Source organism: Haliotis cracherodii, unplaced genomic scaffold, assembly GCF_022045235.1.
Source record: "Haliotis cracherodii isolate W230 unplaced genomic scaffold, xgHalCrac1.p SCAF_2, whole genome shotgun sequence".
Lineage (NCBI taxonomy): Eukaryota > Metazoa > Mollusca > Gastropoda > Lepetellida > Haliotidae > Haliotis > Haliotis cracherodii.
The window spans coordinates 9,551,062-9,573,913 of NW_027266275.1; the positions used below are offsets into that span (position 1 = coordinate 9,551,062).

General features: G+C 42.3%; 1 protein-coding gene across 1 annotated transcript in view; it reads right to left on the reverse strand.

Annotated features, from left to right (window-relative positions):
• Positions 1-1,006: 1,006 nt before the first annotated feature.
• LOC139468665 (uncharacterized) overlaps positions 1,007-22,852 on the reverse strand; it is a 47,915-nt gene continuing 26,069 nt past the window's right edge. The window contains exons 4-22 of the mRNA XM_071250791.1: positions 19,094-19,244; positions 18,641-18,691; positions 18,119-18,217; positions 15,983-16,132; positions 15,420-15,536; positions 14,801-14,875; positions 14,092-14,118; positions 13,158-13,281; positions 12,267-12,355; positions 10,799-10,898; positions 10,105-10,226; positions 9,529-9,603; positions 8,961-9,047; positions 8,193-8,261; positions 6,914-6,994; positions 5,891-6,023; positions 5,633-5,733; positions 3,698-3,859; positions 1,007-3,087 (exon numbers count right to left, since the gene is read on the reverse strand). Coding sequence (XP_071106892.1) covers positions 2,248-3,087; positions 3,698-3,859; positions 5,633-5,733; positions 5,891-6,023; positions 6,914-6,994; positions 8,193-8,261; positions 8,961-9,047; positions 9,529-9,603; positions 10,105-10,226; positions 10,799-10,898; positions 12,267-12,355; positions 13,158-13,281; positions 14,092-14,118; positions 14,801-14,875; positions 15,420-15,536; positions 15,983-16,132; positions 18,119-18,217; positions 18,641-18,691; positions 19,094-19,244 — 2,653 coding nt within the window. The 3' untranslated portion in view covers positions 1,007-2,247. The remainder of the gene's footprint in view (positions 3,088-3,697; positions 3,860-5,632; positions 5,734-5,890; positions 6,024-6,913; positions 6,995-8,192; positions 8,262-8,960; positions 9,048-9,528; positions 9,604-10,104; positions 10,227-10,798; positions 10,899-12,266; positions 12,356-13,157; positions 13,282-14,091; positions 14,119-14,800; positions 14,876-15,419; positions 15,537-15,982; positions 16,133-18,118; positions 18,218-18,640; positions 18,692-19,093; positions 19,245-22,852) is intronic.

The following is a 22,852-nucleotide window of genomic DNA, read 5'->3' on the forward strand; positions in this document are numbered from 1 at the left end:
GTTGACTTGATGGGTCCAGACTGGTTGACTTGATGGGTCCAGACTCTGTGACTTGATGGATCCAGACTCGGTGACTTGATGGATCCAGACTCGGTGACTTTATGGGTCCATACTCGTTGACTTGATGGATCAGACTCGGTGACTTGATTGGTCCGGACTCGGTGACTTGATGGGTCCAGACTGGTTGACTTGATGGGTCCAGACTCTGTGACTTGATGGGTCCAGGCTCGGTGACTTGATGGATCAGACTCGGTGACTTGATGGGTCCAGACTCGGTGACTTGATGGATCCAGACTCAATGTCAATCACTGGATTGTGTGGTACAGACTCGATTATTTACAGACAGCCGTCATATAGCTGGAATATTGCTGAGTGCGGCGTTAAACAACAAACAAATAAACAAACTTGCAGTCAGTTTGATAAACAATCTGAGTTTTAATTCAGTTTCATCTGTTGTTGACTGTTTCGACATGCATGATGTTTCCGATATCCTGCTGAACAGTGGTCTATTCGAGAGCCGGGAGAGCGGGAGGTATGTGGTTCAGTCCCACATAATAACGTTAAAATATGGTACTCGTTGTCTCCTTGCCTGGCGCTCGGCATTAAGGGCATAAAACAAAGACCCGTCGGCTTGGTGTCAGTATACTGTGTCTAAACGGGGAATCCATGTTAAACTGCGGCATGGTATATCAGTGGTCTAGCGCTATAAAATCCGGACTACAGAGAGAGAGAGAGAGAGAGAGAGAGAGAGAGAGAGAGAGAGAGAGAGAGAGAGAGAGAGAGAGAGAGAGAGAGAGAGAGAGAGAGAGAGAGAGAGAGAGAGAGAGAGAGAGCATTATATAAGCACATGATATTGAACACGACCTCAGACCACATTACGCCTCACATCACCTCCTGCTGAACAGAAAACGTAGCGTGTTATAAACGTTTTACAGATTTATTTATTCAGGAACTATGTTGATGAAATGCAGTAACAACGCCGGGAAGTCAGGTAACATTGCTTCGACTTCAACTTTGCTTTAATGGCAGTGTTATACTACTAATACACCCTAAATTTCCCTTTTCAAACAATTTTCTGCCACTTTTCTGCTCACAATTGCCGTGGCTATTCTCGTCGAGTCACGTGTACGTGCTTAATATTTATTAAACCCTGTACCCCATTATACCGCTATTCCTTGTAGCCGTGTTCTCACCTTACCGGTATTACACGGAAGCTCGCGAAGCACGCTAAAGCGAGGATAATAGCAGGGAACGAAACCTCTCTAAACATTTGTGGTGGATGGACAAATCACCATACTGCAACGGTTGGTTTTAAAATGTATTACTGCTTTTCTGCTTAACAGCCCGGCTTTATATCAAACTGGAGACCAACATGCTTATGATATAAAATATATGTAGAAATGAATGCAAAGTACACTGCAGTATTATATTGTCTCATATTGCATATTTGAAAATATATTGCACTGTGTATACGTCTTCCTATGCCATGTGGAACATGGTCTTGTTCACTAACTATCGCAGCTACTTTGTACTATATCTTAGATGGGCGCTATACAATATATACAATCTTAATTTACAAAAAACAATGTTGGTGTTAAAATGGCGTTTCCGTCGTCGAAGCCGCATTCACCCGTCACGACGAACAGCCGTGTTCCATGATCCCTTACGATATTCGTATGATAAATGGACAACCGTAACATGTGTTTGTTATTCTACGACCTAGTAAGCAATATTCCAGCTATATGTCGGCTTCCTATAATAAATCGAGTCTGGGCTAGATAAACCAGTGACTGATCTTGTGAGCAACGGAGTATGGGAGCAACCAACCAATTCAGGGCTATAGAATAGCTACGTATTGCGTAAAATACCCCCATGTTGAATTTCCTGACCACTGGTAAAATGGATCCTGCACCTTAGTCCACGCGACCGGAACTACCGATATGAATCTATCCAAACGTTTCCTTATAGTTTCCAGAACATACTTTCAAAAAGCAGGAATTCAATGTCTTTTACTGAAATCCATGAGGCGGTGTGGTAGCCTAGTGGTTAATGCGTTCGTTCGACACGCCGAAGGCCCGGGTTCGATTCCCCACATGGGTACAATGTGTGAAGCCTTTTCTGCTATCCCCCGCTGTTATATTGCTGGAATATTGTTAAAAGAGGCGTAAAACCATACTCACTACTGATGCACAATAACACTTTTTAAACCAACAACACGTACACACTTAAAGTGCGTGTTAACACGTATCATACGAATACGATCGGCCCAATGGTGTTGCTTGTGTCTCCGTCCATATACCTAGGTGTATCCTCGTCGTGAGCGTACAGAGTCTGTTCAAAGTCATCAAGAATTTCGGCCAGCTCCGCAGTGTAACTTCTCATAGTTCCGACTGGAGTCGGACTCTCGGAATAGTCCGGGTTAGGAGACCCTTGGCCTTCTTTAGTGTCCTCCAGCTCTTTGGGAAGATTGGACACCGTTGGAACTTTGTTTGGGAACATGAATGTTTGGTGAATGACCCCGTTAGATTCCTGGGGCGCCTTCGTCTTGACGAAATCTGGCAGATAGTGCCCTGGAGAATGGGCCAGTTCGGGCTCCGACTTCCAGGCTGTTTGACCCCTGAAATCTTTCGGCAGAGCTGGGCGGGGATGAAGCACCCAGTTGCCGTCGAGACTCGTCTTGCTCGAGGAGCCATCTTTATGAAGTTTTTGCTCAAATGTCGAAGAGCTCAATGGTTCCCTGTGTAGGTCGGGTTGCGACAGAGATTTGGACCTCCTGCCGAAACTGAACCATCCTTTGGAAGGACTACTCTTCTGAGGCACACTCTTATTCTTGGACAGCCTCTTCCGTCTGGCGATGGCTGGGGGGACGTTGTCGGTGGAGGTGTCGTGGAAGCAGTTGAGGCTGCTCCCGCGGCGTTTGGAGACGCTTGTGATCTGAGCATCGATCTTCTTCGTTAGGGTGCTGTCTGATCTCACTTCGTCAAAGTCACTGGCGCGCCCCTTCTGGGACCTCGGAACGCTTCCCCCCGAAACAGGACGACGTGGTGTACTAGCTCTGTTAAGTCTTTCCATCTTCTCCACAGTTAGCTGGAACATACACATATACAAGAGTAAAGCGCACTGTCGCAACCAGAACTCCTTACGATTTGTTTATTTAAACGTATGTAACATGGTTGACATTTTATGCTCCGAATATCGATCCATTGAAATCCTATTTGTTTGCCACCAACCTAAACAATACGTTTCCTTTTATAGAAGTGACAGATGTAATAATATACACCCCAAATTCAATGTTGGAGGTCCAGGTTGTGCTCAGTCTTATTAATGTATGTTTTTTTATTTTCCCTTGAGAAGGTAACAGCGTTTTTGTATACAGTCATAAAATTTCTCTAGAGGTATGAAAATATGGCTTTTTCACACGTTAATGCTATTTCTTATCTAAATGTTGTCACAAATCCAAGAAAGCGTCGAACAGAAAAGAAATACATTCAGTTATATGCCCACTTTCACAATTTTCATATCAATATTTCTCATTTTCACAGACATCTTGCAAGTTTAGAGGGCACGGAGATTGTTGTAAGTGATCTTTCTGTTGTATATTGATAATGTCATGCACGTTTACAATTAGGTTTGCAACAGACTCCGTCATCTTTAATAAGAACCAAGACATTCTTGGAGGCTGCCAAGCAACGCTTACTCTGTAGTCGGCAGCGAATCTGGTCACCATGTCGAACACGTCGCGTGGCTCTATTTCATCCGTCTCCCCTAACATCGTGCACACTTCTTTATACTGCGACATCATCTTGGCGAAGTCCTCCCCCACCTGCACATGCGCATCTGGCGCCGCCGCCAAAAAATTGTGGACAACGTTAAGGACAAATGTGTACCGAAATTTTCACGCTCTAAGACAACGAATGTATATACCTTGTTTGTGGTAAGCATGTGATTTAAGGAAATTCGGTTGGTTGGTTTGGATTGTTTGTTGTTTAACGCCGCACTCAGCAATATTCCAGCTATATGATGGCGGTCTGTGAATAATCGAGTCTGAACCAGACAACCCAGTGATTCATATCCCGTTAGTCGCCTTTAACGACAAGCATAGTCGCCTTTTACGGCAAGTATGGGTTGCTGTAGACCTATAATTCTACCCCGGAATCTTCACGGGTCAAATTCGGTTGGTACATTTAGCACAGAATATTATACACCCTTCTCAAGTTTGCCAAATAAAATAGATAGATGAACAATACTAAACATGTTGGTTAATATATGAAGACTTACTAATTTTGAAGAGATATTAGATTGATTCGATGAACAAATGAACATACTGGTATGTTGTGTGAACCGATGCTCATGAACGCATCGCATGTGACATCATAGATCCATGACTCGAGATGCACCATTTGTCTTGTGCAGGACTAGCGTCTAATTTTGGAAACCATGTGTAGAATATCGTGATGAGAAAAAAGTCACTCTACGGTAACACTTGACTGATTGTTACTTGTACATGTAAAGGGTACACATCGGAAACATCTCTTTTCAACGTACATACTTCTCTATTAGTTTCTATGGTTCGCGGGGGCACGGGTGGCCCAGTCGTCTAAGGCGCCGCGATTCGCTGTGCAGAGTTGCGTCCCTTGGGCACGCCAGAAACCTATGATTGTGGGTTCGAATCCCGGTTCGCCCCGATTATGTTTCTAGGTTTGTCAGCACCATACCCGTGCTCGTGGGTTTCACCGAAGTGGTAAACGTCTGAGACCTGCATCACTTCGGGCTTTCCTCCCACATGAAGCTGACACGCCGTGATATAACTGGAATACTGTTAAAAGCGGCGTTAACCCCAACTCACTCACTCACTCACTCTATGGTTCGCGTTTCTTTTGGCGGTGAGTATATATGATATTGTATAGATTTACTGTACTGATCAGCCAGCGGCAGGAAGCTATCATGTTCTAGATGGCTGATCATCAGTAGAAAAGAACATGTTACTTAATTAACATTTTTATCAACTAATGCAACCTCCGAGTGATTGTAAAATGGGCTGAAATTAAAGTTCCAACATTTTTAGTTTGGGGTGAATCTGTTTGAGTGAGTGAGCTTGGTTCAACGCCTCCCTGAACAGTATTTCAGTTATATCACGGGGTGTCAGTTTAATGTGGGAGGAAAGCCCGAAGTGATACAGGTCTCAGACGTTTACCATATAGGTAAAAACCCACGAGAGCGGGTATGGTGCTGACCAAACTAGAAACATAATCGGGGCGAACCGAGATTCGAACCTACGATCACAGGTTTCTTGCGTGTCCAAGGGACGCAACTCTACAAATGGCAGCATCTTGGACGACTGGGCTCCCGGTACCCTTGCCGTTAAAGGAGAGATGTTATATAGCGCAGCTGCTTAGCTAGAGCCAATCTGCATATCCTTATGATGGCTGGCAATTTTGCAAATTATTGTTTTGTTTTGTTATTGTTCTCACTCATCGGAATCAAGGGCTTTTGGGGTTCATTTAAAGCATGAGAATGGGTTACAACACCAGATTCCCACGGATAATTAGACATGGTTTGTCACAGTCGTGTTATTGTAACAAGCACAACCAAAGCAACCGCATTTCTCAACCAAATTCCGTACAAAGGATATTTTGAGTGTGTCAACATCCGGGTACTGCAAAGCCTCCATGTTGAGAATCTTGACGCCATTCTTGAGGTAGTCTAGCTGTTTCTCCATCACTCGTATCGACACTGAAACACCAGCAGAGCTTTGAGGTCCCAATACTTAGGACACACCACCTTCCATTAAACACCCTCAACAGTTTGTATGCCCTTTCTAACTACTGTTATAAACGTTTAACAGTATGAATAATAGCGTTCATCGTTCAGCGTCCACCACATGACTCACCTGTGGAAGATAGGTCGGCGTCCAGTTCGTGGTACCAGTCTCGGACTTCTGGGTAATGGGCGCTTACTTCCGTTACCAGGTAGTCTAATACTGTCTGCGTGTTGTCATTAGAACTCACGTGACTCCGAGAAAGCTGAAACAGACAAAATTCTTTGACCCTTGAACGGATACCTTCACATCAATTTCAGCAATCTAACATAACATAAGACCCATAGTACAGATAAAGTCATGTGACAAATTTACAGTATATGTAAGGTGTGACTGCTTAAGTATTACAATAACCACTTGTAACCTTCAATATACATCAATGTCATATCAATGATCATCTCATCATGATAAGAGTTTAACATGCTTACCATGTCATTACCAACAAAAGCGTTGACAAATATATACTTCTTATCTGTGAGTACAGAGGCAATTGAATAAGTTTTGCATATTATGGAAAGATAAAATTATCCCTATCAAAAGTGGCGTAGTATATAAGTAGCGTTTATAGATTTGGAAACTTTAAGAGATCGGGGCCTTTTCTGGCACAATTAAGTTGGCGAAAACGTTTAATACTGTTACAAATTTAATGAAAGTGCCTGAATGCACATTTTATGAAATTATTTCTTAGTTTTGATACTCAAGAAGAACAGAATTGATGTTTCAATGCCGGAAAAATCCCAAGTTTTTAAACAATCTGAGACTAAATAACGTGGCCAAAGATGCACTTTCTCTAAACTGCAGTTACCTACATAGCCGAAGAGTATCAACTTGGGGCATTGACTTGTCAATGTTAACAAAATGTAGTATACATTATCTCTGAAAACATGGAAGCTACAATATTAAACACATTAAGTCACACCTCACACTTGATGTTATTTAAATACACAGTGCTGAGTGCGATTGATATGACCCCTATTGAATGACTTTTGATATTTAAAAACAACAACAACGTTTTCCCCAAATGAGAAAGTTGTCAGAGCCCCACCTCGCCGTTTAACTTCAGTTAATTCAGAGTACCCTATCCTCCACACTCACCGATTCCAAAGATGATATTTTGAAACCCCTCTCGGACTCCCTGTTCAATCCGTTCATGCGAGTGCCAAATTCTAGAATAATCTGAACAAAGCAAGCAGGTGCACTATAACGGTTTCATTCCTTGGACACGCTGGTGAAATATAGGAAATGAGTGAGTGAGTGAGTGAGTTAAAATTGAACGTTGCATCGGCATTATGTCAGCCATATAGCAACTAAAGGAAATGAAGATGAAGAATGAAGACAAAGAATGAAGATTAAGTCATAACGACGACACAAAATGTACTCCCGAGCAAAAGAAAGTACAGTAAATTGCGGTTATAACGAACTCAAAGGGACCACTAATATAGTTCGTTATAATCGTAGTTCGTCATAAGCATACAAACAGCATGTAAACAGCAAATGGCCTGAGCCAAAAGACCAGTTCGTTATATCTGTCAGTTCTTTATAAGCGTGTTCGTTATAAACGTAGTTTACAATTGAAAATTAGATCTGACCCAAACATGACAAACAAACACAACAATTATACCCGTATCAAATACCATCATTGAATAACCATTTTTTTTATTTTTTTATTTTAAGCCACCATCAAACATGGGTGCATATTTTCTTTTTCCTTTCGAAAAAGAACTCTTCTGAAATAATATTTCTGGATGGTAGCCTAATGGTTAAAGCGGCCCATCAACACACGATGAGCGGGTTCGATGCCCAATATGCGTATATAATGTCCATTAACATTGTCCCTCCGCCTTGGTACTGCCGGAACACGGCTCAGCACTGCCTAGAACCATACGCTTACATTTAATTTGTTTGTTTGTTGTTTAGCGCAGTACTCAACAATATTCCAGCTACATGACGGCGGTTTGCAAATTATCGAGTCTGGACCAGGCGCTCCAATGATTGACATCATGAGTATCGATCTATGTAACTGGGGTACGATGACATGCATCAACCAAGTCAGCAAGTCTGATCACCCGATCCCGTTAGTCGTCTCTTACGACAACCATGGGTTGCTGAAGATAATTTCTAACCCGGATGTTCACAGGATAACTTATATTTGAGGTTCAGTATGTGTATAAAGATGAAATGCACCGTGAAGTGAGTCGGAAACGTGATTACCGCAAACGTGTCACAACAATGTGATTAGAAGTTCTTTGGTGTTGTTAGTGATCTGCTGGTGCTTGTGCAAAGTGGGCACAGTTTCAATTATTCTGAAAATGTTAAACGTCTCCAACTGACACCAGAATGGGTTGTGTTTATTTGTGAGTGTGAAATGCAATACCTCAAATAACTGTTTCATTTTCGGATTTCGCAGCATACTTTCGGTTGCTCGGTTAACCTGGCTGATTTTCTGAAACAGCAAAATATTTTTTACACCATAAATACGAGATAACCCATTTAACAAGACGCTTCAAATACCTGTTTTATACAACAACCGGAGATAACAAGTATACACACCACCACGTGACATTGCCTGGCTTTAAGAAACAATATACACATTTCATATTCATGGTTAACCTTCATTTTACACCATGACATTAACGTTGCTGGTAAGCTGCTCAGACAAACCACATTACTGATGATTAGAACAACTGATCTATTCAAATTATATAGGAAACGGTACTCTTAAATATCTGAAAAAATATATCGTCACTTATCAAGGGGAACATTTTCAGTACCAGGAAAAAGTGAATAGTTTATAGTGTAAACTATCACGGCACAAGTCAGCTGCAAACACTGTTGTAATACTATGTTTCTACTGCAGTAATATACCACTCAACATTTCATAGGGAACGGAATGGTACTAATTGGAGATGTCTAACCCATAGCTATATCTTTGGCATATATTTTAGAAGCTGGAGTATCAATGGTGATTGATTTCGAATCAATACGTCAACAGTCTCCATTGCCCATATCATTCGACACTGCCATGGAAATAACCCACTCAAGTACCACTCGTTGCCATGAGCGACTGTCCCTGAGTTCTGTATGGACTATCACGAGTATCCCTATCACACATTGAGTGGTATGAGTTTTGTCAATTGCGTACTGTTCTCAGCTCCTTGAGTCGGGTGTTGTAGTGGTTCATGAATCCGATCAGCTTCAGTCGGTCCTCACACTCGCTAATGCTCTGCAACTGGTTGAGAGAAAGGGATGCAAGTCAATACCATCTCCACCATACCCCATTAGCGGACACACGCCTAAGTTTTCCCTACTGGGAATCAGATATGTTCATGTTCCAGGACATTGACTGATTACAAAACAAAATACCCCAAATATTGTTTTTCAATTTCATCACAATTTATAGATGAATGGCCTATAAAAAGTCGATGAAATCATGGAAATGTCCTAATGCTATATGTCATCACTGCCCTAAATCCAAATACCCCTACCTCATTCTTGTTAGAACGAAGGTTTAGGAAACACATCACCTCAAAGAATTCCGTTCATTGTGGACACATCTGTTAAGGACTGGGTGTGAAAAATGGCATTTCGGTTTGAGGTTTGGAAACATTATCTGCATGCGTCATTTTAAAAGAAAGCAAGAGTATTTTTGAAGATTTGTTCACCCCAGCGATGGTAGGACCTGCGTCAGTTACGGGAGAATAATCACTCACCTTCTTAGACAGGTTCAAGAAGCCTCCAATGTGATGGGGGTTGTGGCTGTTTGTCGTCGATATGTCTGTGTCCTGCTCAAAAAGAGTGACATGACCCTTTGCTTTAACACGTGTAGTCTATTCACAAATAATGTTGCATTTTTAGATGGTTTAAGAATAATTGAATAATTCAATATGCAGACATTGCGGAGATTCCGGGAAGGAATATGTACCCAGTGCCCATACATGTCGTAAGAGACGACTTAAAGTGAGGATCCTGTGGTTATAATGTGTGACATGGCTATTTGGCCGTTGTTCATGCTGTCAACCACTGGTATGTCCGACACAGACACCGCCTTGATATAGCTGAGATATTGCTGATTGCGGCGTAAAACGGTATTTATTCATTTACTAACTAACTACAATCAGTTGGATTATACCTTTGTCACACATTTGGATAATTATTTTAATTTGAGTGTCTTTGCTCACAAAGCGAAATGGGTAAGAGGTCGCTTAATTACAAAGGGAAATAGCCCCATCAACTACAGCAATAAAATCGGTAAAGTTATATGTTGTACATATGTCAGAACTACTCACGTGATTACTTATGTTCAACAGCCTAAGCAACACATCCGGGGCATCACCAGTCAGGCACGTGATGTCATACGTCATGATGTAATGGCGGATGTCCGGGAATGTATAACTCATGTTGGGGACGTCTAAATCGAAAAGCAAAACAAAACAAAACCAAGTAAGAATAAGAATTTATGGATGAACAACTTCTTTATTACAATTAAGAATAAGAATTTATGGTTGAACAACTTCTTTATAAGAATTAAGAGCGACGTTTCGGTGTAGGTTCTAACACCGTTATCAAGCACTTGCTTGATAACGGTGTTAGAACCTACACCGAAACGTCGCTCTTAATTGTAATAAAGAAGTTGTTCATCCATAAACTCTTATCCTTACTTAGTACTCCAACTTCTAAATGCCTATCAAAAAAGTTAAAACAAAACCAATTAATATAAACGTAAAATTTTCTCTGGCATAGTTCTATGTGTTTTTTTGGAACAGATGCACTCATCTAATGACGAGTCATTTAACCTCTGAGTGTAAACTTTAGTCTGTACCGTTTGAACAGTGAACGTTGTGGGCGGATCTATCATCTTACAAAATTACGACCTGTAACCTGAAGACTTGTAGAGTCGGTAATAAAGGTTGTGATTTAAATTACGAAAAACAGGTTTTGGGTTTTGCCATTTTAAGTATTAAAAAATCTGATATTGACTACCTTGGTATATCTTGGCCTCTTCGCCTCTCTGCTGTGCCATGCTGGTCAGCCTGTGGCCGATCTGGCTCAAGTTGTACCGTTCTTCAGCCCAGTGCTCAACCTGTGGCCATGCAAGAGATGGTGTCATGTTAGCAGAACCAATGGGTTCGACAACAGAAAGTGAACTTAATTAAGAAATAAACGACGAGTGGGAGTTGTTTATCCAAGTCCCTCATTGTTTATTCCCCCTGCAGTGTTTTATTGTACGATAAACAACTCCCACTCGTCGTTTATTTCTTATATAAGATATTAATTTATGTACAGCTTCTTCAAGGATGATGATAAAATTAACATTTGTCATATCTCCTCCCCATCCCCCTTTGGATGCGATCGGTCGGCGTTTATCTGCGTTGCCCACCTACATCTATGGGGAACAACTCACTAGACACTCCACTCTCAAAATTAACGTCGTACAATATGCGACGTTCGAATCTCCCGAAATGACGTCATGATAGGACAATGCTTTTTCGTGAAATAAACCACGCTGCGTTCTTCATTGTCCTTAGCGATTTATCGCGCAGCTATCTTATATCGTAAAACACACATCGTGGTGATAATTAACGGAGTTACAAATGAGACAAGGTTGTATCAAACCCTCATTAACAAAAAGGTTAATTAAACCCTCTAGTTCATTCAATTAATTGCTTAATGGAAGCATTTACATGGGTAGGTCAAAATTGTTTTTAAATTATCAATAACTAATTATTTTATTTATTTTACTTATAGTATCATTTTGGTATTCCCAAATAAGTGCTGGTTTGCTGAAAAGGATATGCGGTGAATGTGCTGGTTTTATGGCACGTTAATTGAAATCTTACACGTAACGTATCATAAGTTAATGGTAGTTGAACTCATTCCAATGCCACGATTAAAACATGAAACATTAAGAATGTAATGAACAATTAGGGTTAAAATAAACCTATTAGTTTATGAAGGAAGCCATGAAGATGAGTTACATTAGGTCTTCAGCAACCCACGCTTGTCGTGAGAGGCAACTAACGCGATCGGATGGTCAGGCTTGCTGACTGAGTTGATGCATGTCTTCATATCCCAAATGCGTAGATCGATGCTCATGATGTCAATCACTGGATTGTTTGGTCCAATCTCGATTATTTACATATTAACAATATTGCTAAATAATCTTCTTCTGACGTACATTGCGTGGATCGATGCTCATGATGTCAATCACTGGATTGTCTGGTCCAGACACGATTATTTACAGACCGCCGTCATATAGCTGGAATATTGCTGAATGCGGTGCAAAACTACATGCAAACAAACAGTTAATGATGCATCCGGGTTCTGGCTAATTGCATCATCTACACGAAGGCACAGATTGTTGGACGCGGTGTCAGTCAGTGTTTTGCTTGACTCATTATGTTTGCAATATTCGAATATTGGTGAGTGACGTGTTGAATGTTCCGCCTACCTCTTGTGCGATCCCGTTCACGGTGTATGTGATTGTGACGTCATCACGGAGCAGTCCATTCACCTGACTCAAATTTGGAACTGATTTGCCTGAAAACATCAAAAGTATCATTGAACGATAACAGTGATATAAAATCATTCTACGAACGATGTACAAGAGGTACCCCATTTAGAGGTACCCCGAAATGGTGCAATCCCAGAAGAAAAGGTTGACATGATTGGACAGTAGGTTACAGTGATCCCAGGACCCATATGTAACAAACGTTAATGATCCATTGATGTGTGATTAAACCCTCCATAACTAAAGTGGTTATGAATGTGGTTGTATAAATGTTTTAATGACGTTGTGATGTTATGAGCCGTCAACGATTCCATCAAAGATTTAATGACGTTGTGATGTTATTAGCCGTCAACGATTCCATCAAAGATTTAATAACATTGTGATGTTATAAGCCGTCAGCGATTACATAAGCTTTAATGACGTTGTGATGTTATTAGCCGTCAACGATTCCATAAGCTTTAATGACGTTGTGATGTTATTAGCCGTCAACGATTCCATAAGCTTTAATGACGTTGTGAAGTTATTAGCCGTCAACGATTCCATAAGCTTTAATGACGTTGTGATGTTATTAGCTGTCATATATTGCATTGAGCCCGTCATTAACTTAATGAAAGTTCAACAATCATACTGCTGCAAACATTGTTTGAACGCTGAGGAACATATGAGGCGTCAACAGTTCATGATTGACGACTGAACGATCCTTACAACTCATTTTAAGGATGCCATTAACTAATGACGCATTAACAATTTCCAGTATTATTAAGGTTTAATGTAGCAATTAGTTATTGAAGGTTTTATACAACTGGGCCGAGAGCATCATCGATTTCTTACTTGCAAGATGATCTGTTCTTGTATCCTTCCGCGGATTGACCTGCGGTTGACCATGCACTACAGCATAGTTGACCTGACCATCGGCTCGGTCGTATCTCCTGTCACGTGAAGCCCGGAAGTCAAACTGGGAAAGAGAAAGAACAGTAAGAGTACAATTGTGTACCGCCTTATAGGCCATGATTACTACCTGTAGAGCAGTGATAGTATAAGTGACAGTAGTTGTAGTTCCTGTACTGACACAGTGATTAATTCAATTTTAATAAACCAGTTCTAATGGTAGCTGCCGATTTCTCCAGTCAATCAACCACACGGTCGGGATTTTCATCACTTTCATCTATTATGATAAAGTCGATCAACGTCGATATTCTACAAGAATGGAATAGCCATGCTTATGAATGCATCTTTACTGTTAGTAAAACATAGATGTTTTAAAAAAAGTTGAAATACCCAATGTTCGCTTTTCTTGTCTCTGAAACATGGACAGTGTCCAATATCCTTTTTTCGAATACAAATATTTATCATCTTTGCCAGTTTTAAATTTTTGACGGTCTATAACAGTGTTTATATGTTTCATAACTGCACGCTATTGTATCGACAGATGAGGCTCCACTTGCTATGATGAACTCCCATACTCTAATCTAGACTTACTATAGTCGTAGCCCTAAAATCGATTTGTGCATGTGGGCACTGTTGTGGTTTTGGTCTGTAGTAAACATTGCTACCAAACTGTAGCACAAACAACAGGCCGCAATGACCGGTCGGTCAATCTGGAGGCGTTAAGACAAAGTACAGCTAAAGACGTCCTGGCTGTCTCTCGGGACAATACCGCCGACATTAAGAATCCCCGACACTCGGGGGACATAAACTGATGAATAATGACTGTTAAGAAGATTACCTTTACAAACAGAGGTATACAGGTAGCTTAGGCTCTTACCCGATTTTTCCTCAGGAGAGTATCCACCTAAACATAACATGAAAACCAGTTATTCATCATGGAGAATCAATCGTTTTGTGGAGCATTGGGCATTACAGCTCAGGTATATGGTGCTGCAAGTTGTTGTTATTTACGTTGACTACCAAAAATAAGAAACAATTTACATTTTAATTAAAAAGAAAATAATTCTTTACTATGCGTGATGAAGAGAGACATTCTATGCAACGGCGTCAGAAGTTGGCACTAGTCCTATAACCCTCTCAAACTATCCAACAGTTAAGGTATCATAAGGTCAAGTAGAATGTTGCCATTATTTCGGATTTTGCTGTGTGTTATTATTATAAGGACTAGTTGACGAAAACAGCTAGTTTCCTTCGCTGTGCAAGTGTCTTGATGTTATTCATGGTTATAAACTGTCGGACAAAAGAACGTTTATTACACATGAAAATTGGATTTAACCAAAAAGTTACAAATGTTATCGAAACGTTATTACCAGGCTCACAATAGTCGCCGAAACACTGCAAACTTAAGGTTCCTAACCCAACTCTGATACTCATATCAAATACATCCCCATTGAAGAGCCATTTTTTGTTGTGGGTGGATACATTCTTTTGCCCAGCAGTGCATTTCTGGAATCATAATAGTCTGGTGACTAACGTAGTCGTGTCAGTACGTTCACCGTAGTTTCCATTACTGTAACTCTACTCACGTTTATGTATCTGGCCTGCCAGTCTTCCAGCTCCTTCCGTAGATCGTCAAACTCCAATCCATCTCCGTTACAGTTCTGGATTGAAGAGAAAACGTGAGATAACTATCACCGATCTTAAAAGTAAACGCTCGTAGATGTCTTACTGATATAGCTTCTTGATAATTTGACCTTAATATGCGTCGATTGAATGGAGAAGTGGTTGTCGCTGGAAGCACAGACAGTACACTACGGTTATAACGAACTCACACGGACCACTAATTTTAGTTCGTTATAACCGTAGTCCGTTATAAGCATGTATACAGCATATATACAGTAGATAGTCGGGACAAAACAAAGTTCGTTTTATCCGTCAGTTCGTTATAAACGTGTTCGTTACAAACGTAGTTTACTGTACATTTAACCACACATCGGAGAGGACCTACATTTCTGTTCTACTCTACCACTCATATGCATGAGAAATTCGGTTGTCGCTGCCTGTCATGATTGATCCTGACACATGGTCCACACACAAACATCTACACCTCACACGCACCTGTTGATGAGGTAGCAAGCATGTGTCCGATACCACCGCTCACAAGAAACTCCAGCTATCTACTATAGTATATCGTATGTAGCGTACCTCTACCAACGGTGCAAGCTCAAAACCGGCCATTCTCAGCTCTTCCTGGAGGTAGACCCTCAGACTGCCCGAGCTGGGGCAATTGAGAAGGGCGTTCAGGAACCTCATGCACGCCACCTGGTGGAAGAAACGGCCATGAACGTTTCCTAGCATCACCTTAACACATTTGCTACACAAGAATCAATTTCAACCTTTCTTCCAATCAGCTGCATACACATGCGTTAAAAATGCTTTCACCTTTTAGGAACACCTGGCAGCATCACTATTCGATAGTGATTTATAAACTCATGCTTATGATACAGTTAGAATCGTACAATGGACTTATCTCTTTGGGGTTTTGTATCTATTGCAACACTACTTTGCAAATATTAAACAATTTTCTTCGGAATGAGTTTATTAATATATATATTTGCATTACATTTTTCCCACGATGTCATTTACCTTAGAGTGACCTTGATGAATTGTGACAGGACACATTCGTCCTTTTTACGAAAACCTGTATCATGATTCGATACATACAGTATATTTACTATTACATCCCAACTGTAGTGAGCCTCAGTTACCTGGAAGAGCACGTGTCCCGACCCCCGGTTGTTGAGCATACTGATAAGCAGCTTGAATCTGACCGACTCCCCCAGCTTGAGCCGCATGTAGGTGAACGTGTCAAACACCTTGTCGAATCCTCCCGGTACAGCCAAACCCAGGGTGAGGACCTGGAACGACACCGTGTTGATGAAATCACAGACTCTGGTAAATGGTTCCTGTCACTGTACTTCATGATCAGTTACAATGAATATTTGGTTGGCAAGTATGGTTTTGTCATTCTTAAGTTTTTATGTTGTTTAATGCCTCACTCGGCAATATTCCAGTTATATGACGGTGGTCTGTAAACAATCAGTCTGGACCAGACAATCTAGTGATTGACATCATGAGCAAGGGATCATGTAACAGAGACTGACCCTCTGATCCATTTACACGCATCTGACGACACGCATGGGTTGCTGGGGACCAATATTCATACAAGGAATCCCAAACGGATAACTTTCAAGGGGCATTCCAGCAATATCAAAGGGACACAACTTTTCACATTATACTATGTGCTAAAATGAACATTGGCCCAGTCACGGGCAGGACAAGCGAGCATTATAAAACCTCTGGGCTACCTCGCTACAGACACGGACACACCTCGCCCATACCTATACCCCTGTCACCATCTCGACCTCCACCTCGCCCTAGACACGGACACAACTCGCCCAGACCTACCCCTGTCACCATCTCGACCTCCACCTCGCTATAGACACGGACACACCTCGCCCAGACCTACCCCTGTCACCATCTTGACCTCCACCTCGCTATAGACACGGACACATCTCGCCCATACCTATACCCCTGTCACCATCTCGACCTCCACCTCGCTACAGACACGGACACATCTCGCCCAGACCTTTACCCCTGTCACCATCTTGACCTCCACCTCGCTACAGACACGGACACATCTCGCCCATACCTATACCCCTGTCACCATCTCGACCTCCACCTCGCTACAGACACGGACACATCTCGCCCATACCTATACCCCTGTCACCATCTCGACCTCCACCTCGCCATAGACACGGACACATCTCGCTCATACCTATACCCCTGTCACCATCTCGACCTCCACCTCGCTATAGACACGGACACATCTCGCCCAGACCTATACCCCTGTCACCATCTCGACCTCCACCTCGCCATAGACACGGACACATCTCGCCCATACCTATACCCCTGTCACCAACTCGACCTCCACCTCGCTACAGACACGGACACATCTCGCCAATACCTATACCCCTGTCACCATCTCGACCTCCACCTCGCTATAGACACGGACACATCTCGCCAATACCTATACCCCTGTCACCATCTCGACCTCCACCTCGCTACAGACACGGACACATCTCGCCCATACCTATACCCCTGTCACCATCTCGACCTCCACCTCGCTACAGACACGGACACATCTCGCCCATACCTATACCCCTGTCACCATCTCGACCTCCACCTCGCTACAGACACGGACACATCTCGCCCATATCTACTATACCCCTGTCACCATCTTGACCTCCACCTCGCTATAGACACGGACACATCTCGCCCATACCTATACCCCTGTCACCATCTCGACCTCCACCTCGCTATAGACACGGACACATCTCGCCCATACCTATACCCCTGTCACCATCTTGACCTCCACCTCGCTACAGACACGGACACATCTCGCCCATACCTATACCCCTGTCACCATCTCGACCTCCACCTCGCTACAGACACGGACACATCTCGCCCATACCTATACCCCTGTCACCATCTCGACCTCCACCTCGCTATAGACACGGACACATCTCGCCCATACCTATACCCCTGTCACCATCTCGACCTCCACCTCGCTACAGACACGGACACATCTCGCCCATACCTACTATACCACAGTCATCATCTTGACCTCCACCTCGCTACAGACACGGACACATCTCGCCCATACCTATACCCCTGTCACCATCTCGACCTCCACCTCAATATAGACACGGACACACACCTCGCCCAGACCTACCCCTGTCACCATCTCGACCTCCACCTCGCTACAGACACGGACACATCTCGCCCATACCTACTATACCACAGTCATCATCTTGACTTCCCTGTAAGACACAGGTACTGACCTCGAGAGATGTGATCCTCGACTTGGTGTTGCTGCTCAGTAGACTCCACACCAGCGTCTCCAGGTTGGTGAAGTTCTCCAGTAGCTGGTCCTGGGCGTGCTGGAACAAGGACAGGTCACAATCACCGCCATAATTAGCATGGCGTGGTGTTCTGTCACATTCACAATCTGGATGCAATTAGATTAATTTCTAGTGTTGATTGTTATTACCAGTATGAGAAAGAAAATACAGAAATTATTGTCTGTAATTTTCACTAGTTTACATATTTTTGGTATTTGTTTGCAAAATTTCCCCATTGTTTCGACTTTCGCGAGGGGCTCTTGATGTGCACAGTCGTTATCCCAGATTGCGTAGATATTTTTCTGGGTTTGTCAGCACCATACCCGCGCTCGTGGGCTTGAAGTGGCAAACGTCTCATATCTACAACACTTCGGGATTTCCTCAACATCAAGCTCTCATGCCATGATGCCTACTACTTTTCATTAACGATTTCTGAAAAGGTTTCTTAAGAATGATACCTACCTTTAGTCTCAACGTAAACTTGATACACAGCAAACAGTCATGTTCATCAGTCTGTCGAAAACAATCAACACTATTCAATATGCTTTGTTTGTTAACATATGTTCCAACAACAAGTCCAGACGCATGGGTACGACTGTAGAGACATGTTGTGAAAGGAAATTGATGATATATTTTGCAAGCCATGTAAAGAAATACTAAATAAATATCCGCCTTTGCTCTGACAACGAGCAAATGGAGCTTTCTACGAGATTACATAGCTGTATTTTTTAATTGGTCCTTTTCTTTTCCCAAAAGAGAATACACAACCATTGACATGCGTTTTGAGGAATATAAAAGAGTGAGTAGAACTACACTGCTAACTACTGATCAAGGGGAGATAATGCACAAGGACCACGATGTGGCGAATACTGAAAAAGGGGAGAGAATGCACAATGATAACAGAAGATCACCGACCACCATTCTCTTGTATTCTTCGACACTCGAGTGTTTGCTGGAAACGGAGGCGGACTTCTGGTTGCCAGGTGACGAGTTCTGGAGCTTCCTGAGTAGGCCAAACAGTAGTGACAGACCATCGTAATTTGGGCTCACGAACTCGTACAAGAAGCTGCAATGAAACAGTTGAAATACTTTGACACACAGACACACGTACTTCCTAATGACTTCAAATGTACATGTCCTCATGCTAAATAGTGCGTGTCCAGAAAACGGTCATTGAGATACTCTCGGAGTTAGGCATGGACTTGTTCGAAATGTAACGTTGCCGAGGAACAGAACAAATGTACAGTTCTTGACACAACTGGGTGTCTTCTCAATGTCACATTGCACCTTCAACATCATCATATCGGATTCGCTTTGTGCGTATTGTAACATCTTGGGACTTTTCTTTTCTTTTCTTTTCAGTTGCTTAACTATACAAATCGGTTGTTAATGTTGTTATTGTTCTGTTCCTGTGAACCTTTCACCCTGCTTATATCAGGGATGGTTGTAATATTCTTATTGGAAGTTACTAGTACACTACTTTCCAAAACACACACCCCCTTCGTCGTGGCAAGTCGCGATCGAAGGGACGTTTATTTTGGACAGTAATGTTCATCGATACAAGACTTCACTGCCGTTCAAACCTCGGTCAACACCCAAGTCTATAATAGAGGACTAGCAGAGCTAACGTATGCACGTCATGGCCACGGTATATTAGTCCCCCGGTGTTTTCTGTTCACGGTATTTACGTTAATAACGAATGAAAACAACACAGGGATATAAGTATCATGAAACTTGGAGGAGGTGTGGAATACGACAATGTGTCTTGAAACATTTGGTTCCTTAAGACAAAGCATAGGAAAAGTGAAGCGTGTTTCTTGAAAGTATATTGCATTCGTGGATTTGGCTGCAACAGCTGTCATCTAAAATAACGACATTTTTAAGATGTAGGAAGGTCATTCTTCGCAGATACACATAACTCTACTTCATAAACTGCCGGGCAAAAGAAAATAAACACCCATGTTTGATGGTGGCTAGGAATAAAATAAACAAATTGTCATTCCATAGCGGTGTAACGAGCAGAGTGGAGCAGGTATTGTCATGATCAGTTGGTTCGAAGGTACCAGACATTCAGACAAATAACGCCTTGTAATGTTAATTAAATCTAAATTTCAAGTTTTTACTTTCTTTTTGCCGTTACTTTATGCAACCCTTCCATGGGGATTCCAGGTTACACTAGGCCCCTGGTCTTAAGAGGCGACAACATGGATCGGATGGTCAGACTCGATGACTTGGTTGATTGCGTTTCATCGTACTCCGACGGGTACTCGATTATTTACAGACCGACGTCATATAGCTGACCTATTGCTGCGTATGGCGTTCAACAACAAACAAACAAAGACATATGTAACGAAGCCTAGGCAGTTTTACACAACCACAGCAGGTTCGACTTTATTAACGACAGTCAGTGCACCGGAAAGAAAACTATACTGTTTGAATGGTTACACACACAGCTTACTGCTTTGGCGTTTCATTCACCCATAAGGACAAATAACAGTGAGCAAACTCTCCTGATAATAGCCTATTAAGCATGTGAGTGAGTGAGTGAGTGAGTTTGATTTTACGCCGCTTTTAGCAATATTCCAGCAATATCACGGCGAGGGACACCAGAAATGGGCTTCACACATTGTACCCATGTCGGGAATCGAACCCGGGTCTTCGGCGTGACGAGCGAACGCTTTAACCACGAGGCTACCCGACCGCCCCTATTACGCATGTGGTGTAGACGATGGTGAAAACATGATCGTTTTATAGACATGCTCCTGGTTTGTTGAAGTCGCAATATTAGTGCATTTAGCTGTTTTGATACCATCGAGGTTCATTTCATTTTCAAATTAAAGCTAAATGCACCATTATCTCCATGAAATTAACAGAATAAATGCCCTATGGCTATCGATAAAAATATATTTGTTTTGAAAAAAAATCCTTCCTCGTCCATGTTTAAACATACACCACGTGATCAATATACGTCATCACCGACTGGCACCGGAAGTGAAGTAAATTGACGAATCGTGTTGCGGAAAGCAGCTCACTTCCGAGTAAGTTTTGTCATTTTGTCCCCATAGCGTTTATCTCCCTTTTACACATGGAATCGTCTTGCATTGCAAATTGAAAAGGTGATTTTGGCAACAGAGGTGATGATGTAGAAGTTGGTTGTTTATATGTGTGGCAGCATGCCATGATTCAATTAATAGGGGATTACCCCTGCGAAACAACTAGGTCACACGGCTGGAATGAAATGTATCCGAACCTTCGATACGCAACAGGGATGAAAGGATAGGGAACTTTCAGCCAACTCTCTATCATATCAACCATAGAAAACCTATATTTATTTAATCACAGATCAAACACTGTCTAATATGTATATTGACACGCTTGTGTGGACAAATAATCAACAGATTAGGAGATCAATATATTGATGAAGGATCACTGTCAATGATCTACAATAGAAACGAGCTGCAATCCATGCAGAAATTGTCTTCCTATGGAGAAATGACAAATGAGGCTCCGGGCGATCCTACGTGACAAGTGGACCACAGTGAATGGTTTACATGTAAGCTGTGTGACGCCAATTAACCAAATGAGTGGCCATTGGTTGCTGTGGGGCCCCGTGTCCGCAAGGCGCAGCTTCCATGCATAGCATGAGGTGTGGTTACACGAGGAATGGGTTCTCAGACGCTTACGATGGAACCTACGGTACATTGATGGTCTACAGCCCTGGCATCCAATGCCGGGCAAAGAAAGTATTTCACTTGGAAAATTGTATTTGACCAAAATTTACAAAGGTTACTTGGCTGAAAACACTCTGCACACTTACGGACCACTACACAACTATAATACCCATTTAAAACATATCACCATCGAATTACCATTTCTTGGTGCATACTTTCTTTTGCCCGCCAGTTTACGTCATTGTTACCACAAGACAGGAATTAACTGGGTCAACCTCTATTCAAGTCGGGACTCTCAGTCATAAATATTTGGGGTTGAAGGCACGAACATTGGGATCCCAGGCTGACACCCTCTTCTATCTGAAATCATCTTCCCGAGGCAAGGGAGTTAACTGACTATAAAAGTCCGGTTACCATCCTTGCCGAACCAGGCTAGAATTTCCAAGCTCGATCGTAGCGCCACCAGTGGCTACTACGAGTTATGTCCCTCGTACTGACCAATCAGATTTCATCTCTCATATTGCTTCAAACAAAATTGTGGCCCCCTCAAAATGATATGATCGATAATCAAGATTTATATAGTAATAGAATGGGTCCTATCCTTACGAAGGTAATAAAATCACTAGAACACCTTGATTAAAAAATCAAAATATTTGCGAAATAGCTGTCCACACTAAGTTGACGGGACACATGTTTTGCAAATCCTGCGGTCGACCGAAATCTGCATGTTGAAATCCATGTTGTTTAACAACCGGATGTCTTGTTCGTTATACGATTTTGATTGGGCTATGCATATACTCGTTAGTCAAGCCAAAATGCCACTCCGGAATTCCAGTCTAGATCGGCAAGGGTGGAAACAGGACTTTTATAGTCAGTTAACACCCTTGCCTGGGGAAGATGGAACAATAGAAACCCGGGTTAGAATTGGTCCCCCTCCACTGCTTGTGGTGCGAGGCGACTCAGCTGGATTGTTTGGTCAGGCTCGATGACGTAGTTGATTGCG